This window comes from Sceloporus occidentalis, unplaced genomic scaffold, assembly GCF_023333645.1.
Source record: "Sceloporus occidentalis isolate IW3139 unplaced genomic scaffold, rSceOcc1.0.p SCAF_2, whole genome shotgun sequence".
Lineage (NCBI taxonomy): Eukaryota > Metazoa > Chordata > Lepidosauria > Squamata > Phrynosomatidae > Sceloporus > Sceloporus occidentalis.
Genome location: NW_028316982.1, coordinates 21,951,057 through 21,963,244, shown reverse-complemented (window position 1 = coordinate 21,963,244; position 12,188 = coordinate 21,951,057). Strand labels below are relative to the sequence as shown.

The 12,188-nt window shown below is 37.8% G+C and overlaps 1 protein-coding gene across 1 annotated transcript in view; it reads right to left on the bottom strand.

Moving 5' to 3' along the window:
• LOC149318041 (cilia- and flagella-associated protein 337-like) overlaps window positions 1-12,188 on the bottom strand; it is a 183,011-nt gene that overhangs the window by 99,908 nt on the left and 70,915 nt on the right. The window contains exon 9 of the mRNA XM_089508904.1: window positions 1,408-1,572. Within this exon, the coding sequence (XP_089365030.1) occupies window positions 1,408-1,572 (165 nt within the window). The remainder of the gene's footprint in view (window positions 1-1,407; window positions 1,573-12,188) is intronic.

Genomic DNA, 12,188 nt, shown 5'->3' with positions numbered 1-12,188 from the left:
TAACTAAACACTTCCCACCAGCATCAAGAAACCAGTGTTTATCAAGAACTAGGCCATCACAGAGATGATTCTAGCCTTTTAATCTGCAGACATTCTCAAAAGATGTAACTCCCCAATAACATCCTGAAATATTAGACTTGTCCCTTCACTACTGGAAAAATCCTTTCCACTGACGGAGTGAACTGCCATTGAGTTCCTCCTAAAAGAAATGTGGTAATCATCTCTGATCCCTCCTTCCTTCTGCACTATCCAACATCTGAAACAGCATGAGAACTGTAGGAGAAGAAGGAATCAAAGAAAACCATCCTTTCTCCTATGCCAGCAAAATTCCACAAAGCACTAGGGTTTTCTTCTTAGTGTGAAGGTAAATGCAAAATCTGCAGCTGAGAAAAGAATGGAAGTCTGGCAGTATGGACAGCGTGGGAATAGACACATGTTCTGCTTTAGAAACAAAATATTAGAATGGAAATTTATAGCAATATGAGGATGTAGAAACCCTTGGAGGTGTTTTAAAAGCATTATTGTGAACCTTAGGCCAGTGGTGGAAAGCTGTTTATTTTATCAGATTAAAATATAATAGAATCATTAATGTACAGTAGATAATAAGCCAAAGGTTCTTAACCTGGGGTTCAGAAAAACTTGGGGAATTTGTGGGTGTCCCTTATTGGGCAAATCAACCAGGTGCAAAAGAAAATGATTTTTTTTCCTTTGATGTCTTTCCCATTACTTTAATTTATCCTGTTATTATGAACATTAAGATAAATATTTAGCCTTTTCTACTGTGCAGAGTGAGAACCCACATGAGGGACTTGTTTGAGCATTGGCCTACAAGTCTGGAAACCAGGGACTGAATCCCTGCTCAGCCATGGGAAGTCACAACCTTGGTTCTGAACAAATCTTGCCAAGGAACCCCATATTAGGTTGGCCTTGGGGTCGCCACAGGGTGGAAATGACTTGAAGGCACACAACAGCAACAGTGTGATGTTCAATAAGAAGGGGGGAGGGGAATCCAACACCCTTGACTTTACCATTTTATATAAGGGACACCATTTTACTATACTATTGTATATAATGAGACCTCAGCATTCATGGAGTTTGGTATCTATAGGGGATCCTGGAACCAAACTCTGGTGGATACCGCGGTCCTGCTGTACTAGATGTGAATTATTTTCAATGTTCCACTCTCTGCAATGCTAGAAATTCAGGAACTGAAAAGAAATTTCATTGTTGGGACAGAATTTTCATTTGGAAGACCAGCACCATCATTCTGTACTTCCGCTGTTTTGTGTCTCCTCTAGTTACATTCACTAGCTACACGCAGTTTTGCTCTGGAACCCCAGAGTCATTCACTGTCATGTCCCCAGGTACTGACAAGGCTCCTGCTTCAGCCCATACATAGAGACATACCTTTACAGTTCCATCTGTTCCCCCAGTGAGCAACCGGGTCTCAGTCCCATCAAGAGCCATAGTGCTGATCTCAGCATTGCCATGACAACCAGTAAACTCTTTGATTTTCTGCCCAGTATCTATCAGCCAGAAGATAACAGTAGAGCCTATATCTGAGCTGATTACCTAAAGAAAAGAGGAGGGGAGAGAAGTTGCTGGAATTAAAACCATCCTTGTTTCCTCTATATGTGGCTTCTTCCCAAACACCTTCATTAGAATAATCTGACACATATGCACACTTCAATTATATAATTACCAACATTTGAAATGCAAATCGGGGGGAAAAGTCGACATTGATTTTCTCATCTTCTTTCTTTCAACTCATTAGAAGATTTATCTTCCTACCCCATTAAAGTTTATGGGCTGATTCTTATCCCATCTTGAATACCTGCCTTCACAGCAAGCTCCGTTTAGCTAAAGAGTAATGATTAAACTGCCGTTATCATTCAATGGAGAAGAGAAGGTGACTTATTCCTACTAGAGATAATACCCCAATCCAAAGGGGAACAATGTGTCCTTAGCAATGAGAATTGAAGTCCTTTCCCAACAGAAATTCAAAGGGTGCACTAGCAAAAGTGCTTTGCGCTAGGCAGGAAGATAAACCAACCTCTCTTATCTTAGCACATTGATCCACTGAGTAATGGATCTTTAAAGCCGATCTTGGGATTGTCTCAGAATGCATTAGCTTCTATTTAAAATTCTAAAACAGAGGTCAGGAACTGTGAGTTGGAGGAAAGTCCATTTGGAAAGACTATGCATAAACCATTCCTGATTCTGGGAAAATGCAAAATTGTAAGATCTCCAAAACATAGCTTTTACAAATGCTGGGTTTTTTAAATTAGTTTTAAATCTCTGACATGCTATTTTACTAATAAACAAATGCATTCTCCTTGCTGTTTACTCTATAAGAACATTAGAAGAACCTAGTTAGATCAGACCAATGAATCTATCTAGTCCACTATTCTGAAAGTGGCCAGTCAGATGCTTATGGAAAAACTGACCAGTGGAATAGGCATGTACAGTAACAGTATCTTTCCACCCATCTTTGCAAGCAATTGGTATTCTGAGGGATACTGCCTCTGGTACTGAAATTGATATAAAGTCCTCATGACTAATAAAGCTATTGATGGCTTCATTGATAACATTATCCCACATCAGGTTGTCCATTATTCTTTTAAAGCCATTCAGTATGATAACCAACACTTCATCTTGTGGTAGCCACCAACAGTGGATGTAATATATAGCCATAATTAGTAGACATTGAGAGTGGATCCTCTATGAATTATTATTTTCTTGAAGCTGTCCAAATTGGTGGCATTCAGGACAACGTATGAAAAATAAATCTATAGTTTATACATTCATAGCATGAAATATAACATAGCATTTCCTTTTGTGGATATAATTCCTACAAGCATTGTTTTAGGGATTGATTTGTATGTTATCAGGGAAGTGAGGGATTCATTCTTCTGTGTTTGGATCATATGACACTTCAAGAGGAAAAAACATAACAGTGTGGCTCAGGATATGTGATTTCTCTTTTCAAATGTTGATGGAGCAGAAAAGATCCAGGTATATGGAAGTAGTTCCAAAGACAGCAAGCAATGGCATGAAAAGGCATATAAAAATTTGTTTTATCAGATTCTGCAACAACTTAATTAGCTTACGGATTGGCTGCCTGAAGGCCATTTTGAATATTTGCTTTTCAAAGTTATAATGTAGTCCAAAGAACACACTTATATACAATCAATAATGCAACACCATTTCAACAGTATCCAAAGCAATTTGGAACCACCTTAAAAATAAAATACCTAAAGGATGAAACACAAATATTAAGAAGCAAATTAGTCTCAAGATAGGAGCCAAATGTGACTCCTTTCATGAGCAGAACTGTTACCTGCCTTTTAGAGTGAAGGAAAGGTTGCTCAAATGCACATAAACCATTAGATATTGGGAATGGCTTATGAAAGCAATTTGAAATGATTACACTGTCAGCTATATAGATGGCAAAGAGCTTTCCTACATTGGCTAAATGGACACCTGCCAAGAAGGCATAGCAACATCCAGTCTTGATGGCTCAGGGCAGGTACAAAGACTTAAGATAATTTCCCAAATAGGTTTCTTTAGGTTTCTTCAGCTTTCTAAAGCAACAGGTCTAACAAAACATAAACCAAGTATCATTCTTCTGGGATGTTCTGGCAGGGAACTATATAATGATTTTTTTTCTTATGAGTACACTAAGCCCAAAATATTTCTTGCAGTAGGGAAGTAGTATTCCATACTCCACCCCGGAGCTGCCTCTGAGGATGCTTTTGAAGCTTTAGGCCATACAAGTGGCAGCTAGGTTGCTGGATGGTAAAAGTTGCAAGAACATATCCCCACTAGTTGGTCTTCGCAATTCAAGGGGTGTTGGTTTAACTTTGTAACTCCTATTGACCTGACATTTTATAGTTTCATTACAAAGTAACTGCCACAGAAGTAATAGACTTGGTATGCTTTTTCATATTCATAACGATATTCTAGTCTGCATAACCAATCCAAGAGTAAGAGGACCATCATTTTGCAATGCTGTAGGGGGATTTTAACTTAAAGCAAGATGAATTTCTGCATATTTCTAGCAACAACTATTCAGAGTAACAGTGTCAGTACAGATATATCCAATAAGAGCTGTTCACCTTGAATTTGGCATAGGGCTTTAGTGAACTGGATCAAAAGAGACCCAGTTGCATGCATTTTATAAGGCTTACATTCCTCTGAGGGAAACAAAAACAACAACAGCAACTATAACAACCATAGCATTCCAAAAAGGCAACCTTTCATCTGCCTGAATTTTGGTAGACTTTGGGTATGTCAATCAGGATTCTTTATCTGGGGAAAATGCATTATTTTTCTTGTTGTTGTGGGGATATATTCTTGCAGTCATTACCACCCAGCAACCTAGATGCCACTTTGCTGTTTCTTTCTCATCCATCAGCACCAATTAAATGACCAGGATGGATGAATGGGTAAATAGTTCAATGAATTGACTGATGATGGATTGATTAGAAGCTTCATATTCAAAGGCCCAATAATTCTCAAAAACATTTTCTCTGGTAATAAGATCTTTAGCATACCATTACATTACACTGAACATACCCAATCTCATCTGATTTCATAAGCTAAGTAAGGTCAGGCCTAGTTAGTATTTGTAAGGGAGTCTACAGGGTATGCTAAGGATCTCCAGATAGATCTTGGAAAGATCTGAAATCCTGAAACTCTGGAACCTGAAAGGCCTGAAACCTTGGAGAGCTACTGCAAGCCAGAGTTGATAACACTGGGCTCAATAGATCAAGGGTCTTCAGAGGCCCTTTTCCATTTGCCCTCACTCTCATGGGTAAACAGGCAGCAAGAAAGAGCTATTTCAGTGATGATGACATCTAAATTAGTAGGTTTCAAACTTGGACCCTCAGAATTAGTTACTGTTAACCTCCATCATCCCCGAGCAGCATGGAAAATAATCAGAGCTGGACCAAAGATTGTATTCTAACTTCCATGGTTCTTTCCCCTATGGGGATAATAGGAGCTTTAGTTCAATAACTTTGTGACCTAATGTTGTGAGCTCCTAGTCTAACACCTTCCTTGTTAGGTTTGAGTTATCAGAATCTGTTATTTGTCTAAACTTTTAATCAATGGTAATTTTATGAACTGAGAATTTTGACACAAACTGTTCTACATGCTGTTCATCTGCTGGGTTTTTTAAAGTTGTTTTTTCATTTATTTCTTCTACTTTTACTGCTGGGTATTACTCTCATCATTTCCTCGCTGCTAAATTATCTGGGTTGTATTATTATTATTATAATCAGCTGTCATTTTATAAATCTGTTTTGACTTCTTAATATTTATTGTGTGTCAGTTTGAAAACTTTATTTAAAAAATATAAAAGCTGTATATAAATCATGGGAAAGAAGACTACATGGGCATATCAGTATACCTTACATGTAGTGTAGCACCCTTTCCTACACCAACTGAACATGTGATCAGTGAGGAATCGCCCTACCTCATCCTTCCTTCCTTTGATTTTTATCTGCTCCCCCCCCCCGAGTTGGCATGCAAAGTCACGTTCAACATAATGAAAAACCACACAATAAATTATATATTGAATTAATTATACCATTAAACCACCAATTTATACAAATTAAAAACAGCACACTCATAATAAATCTACACTAAAATGTTATATTATTTTTACAGGCTACAACAAACAATCAGTTGCCTGACGCCTCTCTGTACAGCATGCTAGTGGAAAGACAACAGAGTGGGCTAACTCAACCTTCTATGCTAATGATTCCCTTCCTGCACAGCCCACCTGGGTGTAGTCACACTATGTAAGTATAACATTTTGAAACCACTTTAACTACTATGGCTATCCTATGGAATCCTGGAGATATCCTTAAGTGAGGTACTCTGCCAGAAAGCTGTACTGCTGTAGTTCAGAAGAGTAAACTAGAAGCCTGGCTCATAAGTACTTCATGAAACTGCTAATCCCAGGATTCCATATGATGACACCATGACATTTAAAGTATTATCAAACTGCTATACACCACTGGACAAACAGCTGAAGAGTAACAAAGACCAGGCTTCTCCTTCAATATCATCCAGTTATCTAAAGTGAATTGCTAGTTGAAGACTTTCCATGCATCCCAAAGTAAAATCTCTCAGTGGTGTCAGCTCCCTAGAAAAGATAACGAACAAGGGACTTCTTCAAAAATCACCACTTCAGGGGGCTTCCGGGAAGATGGCGGAGTAAGAAGTCGCAAGTCACAGAAGCGGGTGACAAGCGGCACCATTTGCGAGCTGATTAGCCAGTTTAGAGATCTAATTTTCCTTCAGGGAAAAAGGCTAAAATATCCCCCCGATAAAGGGGATCCGGACGGAGCCCGACGGGGTCTCCATCTGGGAGGATTTCTCTGGATTCCCCTGACAGTTGGGGGAGGCCCTGGAGAGACCCCCTTGGAGACGGAGGGCGAACTGCGGCCGCAAGTGGTGGCTGAAACCATATTAGAAAAACCGCAGCAGCAAACTCCGCAAGGTCCCTACCCCTTTGGGGACATGAAAAGCTTATGAAGAAGCAAGAAATAAAAGATCCTCAGGAGCAAAGACTGCATCAGAGGACTTCCAAATCATAAGATTTGCGGCAAGAGCCCGAGATTAGTTAAGGGGTCCTATGGCAAATAAGCGGACTAAAAAGGGGACCGGGATTTGGAGATTGGTGTTCTGAACCCGGAGACCAAGGAGACCAAGGAGAATTTAATCAGAGGTTCTGTAGAGAAGGGATCTAAAGACCCAGAAGGGAAATAAAGTAGAGGGGAAACCCCACAACAAGAAAGAAGCCGGGCTCAGAAGGAGAAAGGGAGACTTTTGGGGAAAAGCGGGAGAGATGGAAGACTGGAGGATTGGAGCTGAGAAGGAGAGATATTGAAGCTACCGAAGAGAACCTGTGAAGAGAGTCGAAGTGGGTTAGGAAGAGAAGTAGACGAGTAACGAGGACGAGAAGCAGACGAGTAACGAGGACGAGAAGCAGACGAGTAACGAGGACGAGAAGCAGACGGGTAACGAGGACGAGAAGCAGACGAGTAACGAGGACGAGAAGCAGACGGGTAACGAGGACGAGAAGCAGACGGCTAGAGAAGAAGGAGAGGAAATTAGGAAGAAACTTGAAGAGACACACGGGTGGAAGGGAAGGTAGAAGTGGAAAGAAAGAGGTGGTTTAAGATATTGGAGGCAGTGGGGGGGGAAAAGAGAGAGTAAGAAGTTTATTTTTTGGTAAAGCATCTTATTTAGAGCAGGAGAGGGGGGAATAGATAAAGCCCTTACCTCTGTGCTCCAAGTCAAGTCAGCGTTTTCAAGGTCACAGAGTGTGGGGACAGGTAATGGCGGAGGAGAGGAGTTAAAGGAAGAGATGAGATAAAGGAAGGGAGAATACAGTGGAAAGAGGGAATCCCCTCCCGGTCGGAGTCTTAGCTGACGAAACAGTGCCACCCAGTGGAAAGAAGGGATAGCACAACGGCACTAGTAATCAAGTAAGAATAGGGAATTGGCTTCGAATAAGGGTATAGTGCCACACAGTGGACAAAAAGATTATTACACACTACCCTTCTTTCTTTTCTTTTTTTTTTTTTTCTTTCTTGTTAGTTGCCCTGTTTCCTCTCTTCTGAACTGCTTAACCTTGTTGACAGAGTAAAAAGATAGCCCTAGCTTTCTTTTTAAGCAACTGTAATATTGGGGCCAAAATAACGTTGACGCTTAGCTTTCCAATATAATAAATAACCTATAGAGTAAATAGAGCAATTGAAGTGGGAAGCCCTGAGTGGAATAAAAATAAGACAGACACACAGTGTGTTAAAGAAGAGGAATAAAAATAATAGAGATATCAGTGACAATAACATGAATAAAATGTATACAACAATGACTATGACTACAAGGGAAATGGCAGCAAGGGAAAGAGAGAGAGAAAAGAAGACACAAGGACAAGGCGAACCAAGACAGATAATAGCAAGAAGAGCATCGATAGAATTAAAGACACCAGATTCTAATAGTAAAATTTTGGAGGCTATTCAAAGAATTGAAACAAATATTAGACAAGAGATTAAAGATTCAAGGGATGAATTAAGGAGAGATTTCAGAAGAGATATCGATGAATTAAATAACACTATGAGAGGAATGAGATCAGACATGAAGATAATGAATAAAAAGATTGGGGAACTAGAAGACAGAACTGAAAAAGTTGAGAAAATAACTAAAGACTTAGAACAGACACAAAAGCATGAAATACAACTTCAGAGACTGAAAGAAGCCAAGGACAGGAAAAAATGTATCAAAATTAGAGGTCTAAAAGAACAATTCAATGAAAATTTATACGACAAGGTCATCCCAATGCTGGCTGAACTACTCTTAAGCACAACAGATTATGTGGATGCAGAGGTGGACAAGATCTTCCGTATTAATTCTACGGCAGCGAGAAACCGAAATTTGCCTAGGGACATTGTGGTTTATTTCATAAGGGAGAGGTTTAAAGATAAGGTCATACAAGAAAGCTATGACAAGAAAGTGACAATAGATGGAGCGGAAATCAAAATTTTTAAAGATGTGCCGGCGGAAACGTTAAGGAGAAGGAGAGATTACACGTTACTAACCAGGATGTTACAAATGAGGAAAATCAGATACAGATGGGAACCCTTGGAGGGTATATCCTTTTTATGGAAACAGAAGCAGACGAAGATAGACTCACCAGAGAAGGCTAAGGCTTTCTACAATAAATGGTTTAGAGAGGAGGAAGAAAGGAACAGGGAGAGAAGGGAGAAGGAAAGACAGAAAGCTGAAGAAAGAGACGCACTCCAGAAGGAGATAAAGAAACCCGATAATGAAGAAGAAGTGAATAGAGAAGAGTTACAAAAAGAAGAGAAAGGAGCGGCTGGAGGATTAGCAGAGGGAGACCTCTATCTAAGAGATATCAGTTTGGATACAGAGACAGAGCGGCAAAGAGAGGAAGAGGAATCAGGTGAAGGAGACGAAAAATGAGTATAACGGTATTAAGTAAAAAAGATGAGATTCCTTTCATGGAATGTGAAAGGAATGAACTCTGCATACAAGAGAAAGAAAATTTTCCATGAATTAGAGAAAGAAAGAGTCGAAATAGTAAGTATACAAGAAACTAGAATAAGATCAAAGGATACTAAATATATAAGGAATCCAAGACTGGGTCAAGCATTTATAAGTTCAGGAAAGAAAAAGAAAAACAGAGTGGCCATTTATGTCAAAAATACAATCCCAGCTAAGGAAATATTCAACGACGTAAACGGGAGATATATTGGAATACAGATTGAGATAAATGGAAAGAAAACTTTGATTTTGGGGATATATGGTCCTTTACAGAATAAAGGCAATTTCTATAAGAAGCTTTTGAAAGAATTACAGAAACATGACTTTGATCAGCAGATTCATATGGGAGACTGGAATGGAGTAGTAGACCCCAAAATTGATAGATTATCAAAGAAGAAAATTCAAATCCGGCAGGGGAAATTGCCTAACAAATTTTTTGAGTTACAAGAATATTATTCACTTATCGACCCATGGAGATATAAATTCCAAAATGAGAAGGACTTTACATTTTATTCAGCCCCTCACAATTCGGCCTCAAGAATTGACATGTTCTTCATCACAAAAAATCTCATTAATGAAATTAGAGATGTGAAAATAAAAGTGAACAAATTGTCGGATCATAACCAAGTAGTATTAGAAATAAAACAACATAAGAAGGATTTGATTTGGAGACTAAATGAGAATTTGTTAAAGGAGGAGAAAATTCAGAAGCAAATCAGAGAACAAATTAAGCTATATTTCAAAGAGAATATGGACCCCAGAATAAAAATGAAAGTAATTTGGGATGCCTCAAAAGCAGTGATTAGGGGACATATAATGAAGAAAGGGGCGGAAAAGAAAAGAGAAAGAAAAAGGGAAATTGCAAAGATTTCGGAAGAAATCCAAGAAAAGGAAAAAGAGTTAATGGAATCAGGAGGTAAAAGCAAAAATCTCAAAAAACAACTAACATTTTTAAAAAAGCAATTAGACATTAAAATGACCGAGGAATTAACGAAAAAGATGAAATTTTTAAAACAAAAACATTTTGAGTTTGGGAACAAATGTGGTAGACACCTCGCAAGGAAAGTCAGGAAGAAACAAGAAAAACTTATGATAGAAGAAATTAGAGAAGAAAACAAAAGATATACGAATTTGAAAGAGATAAAAAGAACCTTCCTAAAATACTATCAAAAATTATATAAAAATCAACAAGAAGGAGAACAAAGAGAGATAAAGATACAGAGATATCTGGAAGATATAGAAAAACTTAAATTAACAATAGAGATGAAAGAACAATTAAACATGGAGATATCACTAACAGAGATAAAACAAGCAATTAGCAATATGAAAAATGGAAAATCACCCGGGCCTGACGGATTTTCAGCTGGATATTATAAAATATTCTGTGAGGAATTATGTGAACCACTCCAAAAAACATTTAACGATATTAAAACGGCGGGGATACCAGATACATGGAAGGAGGCTAATGTGGTGGTAATACCGAAAGAAGACAAGGATAAAACACAGGTGCAAAATTATAGACCTATATCTCTGTTGAACAGTGACTACAAAATTTTTGCATTTATATTATCGGAAAGATTAAAAAAAATACTTAAAAATTGGATTCATCAAAATCAATGTGGCTTCCTCCCAAAGAGACATACAAAACAACATATAAGAACAATAATAAACCTAATTGAATATTATGAAAAAAACCCGGGAAAAGAATCAGCCATTTTGTTTGCAGATGCGGAGAAGGCTTTCGATAATTTAAATTGGACGTTTTTATTTGAACTCATTGGAAAACTAGATTTGGGAGACAATATAACATCGTGGATAAAGCAAATATATAAGGACCAAAAAGCAAAATTAATAATAAACGGCACCAAAACAGAGGAATTTAAAATAGAGAAAGGAATGAGGCAGGGGTGCCCATTATCTCCGCTTCTTTTTATCATGTGTTTAGAGATACTATGCCAGAAGATAAGAAACGAAAGACAAATTAAAGGAACGACATTAAAAGGCAATGAAACCAAGATAATGGCGTACGCTGATGACATAGCATTAATAACAGAAGACCCTCTGAAAAGCATCCCTAAAGCTATTGAAATAATTGAACAGTACGGACAATGGGCAGGCTTAAAACTAAACAAAAACAAATCAGCATTGTTAACACTGAATATAGATGAGGGAGGAAAAAAGAAATTAAAAGAGATAGCAAATATACAAATACAGAAAAAAATCAAGTATTTAGGCATAGTAGTCACTAACCGGAATTCAGAATTATTCGAAAATAATTACAAGAAAACATGGCAGGAGATAAAAAAGAAACTGTTAAAATGGTCTAAATTGAAACTATCTTTGATGGGGAAAATTGCTTTAATAAAGATGAGTATTCTACCTAAACTAATGTTTTACTACCAAAATCTGCCCGTGATATTAAATGAGAAAGTTTTTAACCAATGGAGGAAGGATCTACAGAAATTCATTTGGTCAAGAAGGAAATCAAGAATAAAGTGGAAGATAATGGTGGATGTAAGGGAAAGAGGAGGCCTTTCACTCCCAGATTTAAGACTATATTTTCATGCAAATTGTCTTGAATGGATTATGAATTGGATTAAATTGGATAATGAAAATTTGCTAAATTTGGAAGGCTTCAACATTAGATATGGGTGGCACGCATATCTATGGTATGGGAAATTAATACAAAACAAAGAATTTAATGACCATATACTAAGAAGAGCTTTATTACGAATCTGGGCTAAATATAAAGGAAAAATTTATAGACATATCCCGTTATGGGTGTCACCACATGAAGCCTTCATGAAGAGAAGTAAATTAATAGACAGGGGGTGGCTGATATACAAAGATTTGGTGGAAAATGTGAATGGAAGGATACAAATGAAGAGTAGGGAACAAATGATACAGGAGGGAATAGATATGGGTTGGTTTACATATAGGCAGCTTGTAGGAAGATTTAAAGATGATTTGAAACAACATGGAATAACAATGGAAAAAACAGAATTGGACATGATAATAATGAATGAAGGAATAGATAGTAAGGGGATGATATCTAAGCTATACAAAGTATGCCTAAAAATAGATGTTGAAGAAGAAACTATCAAACC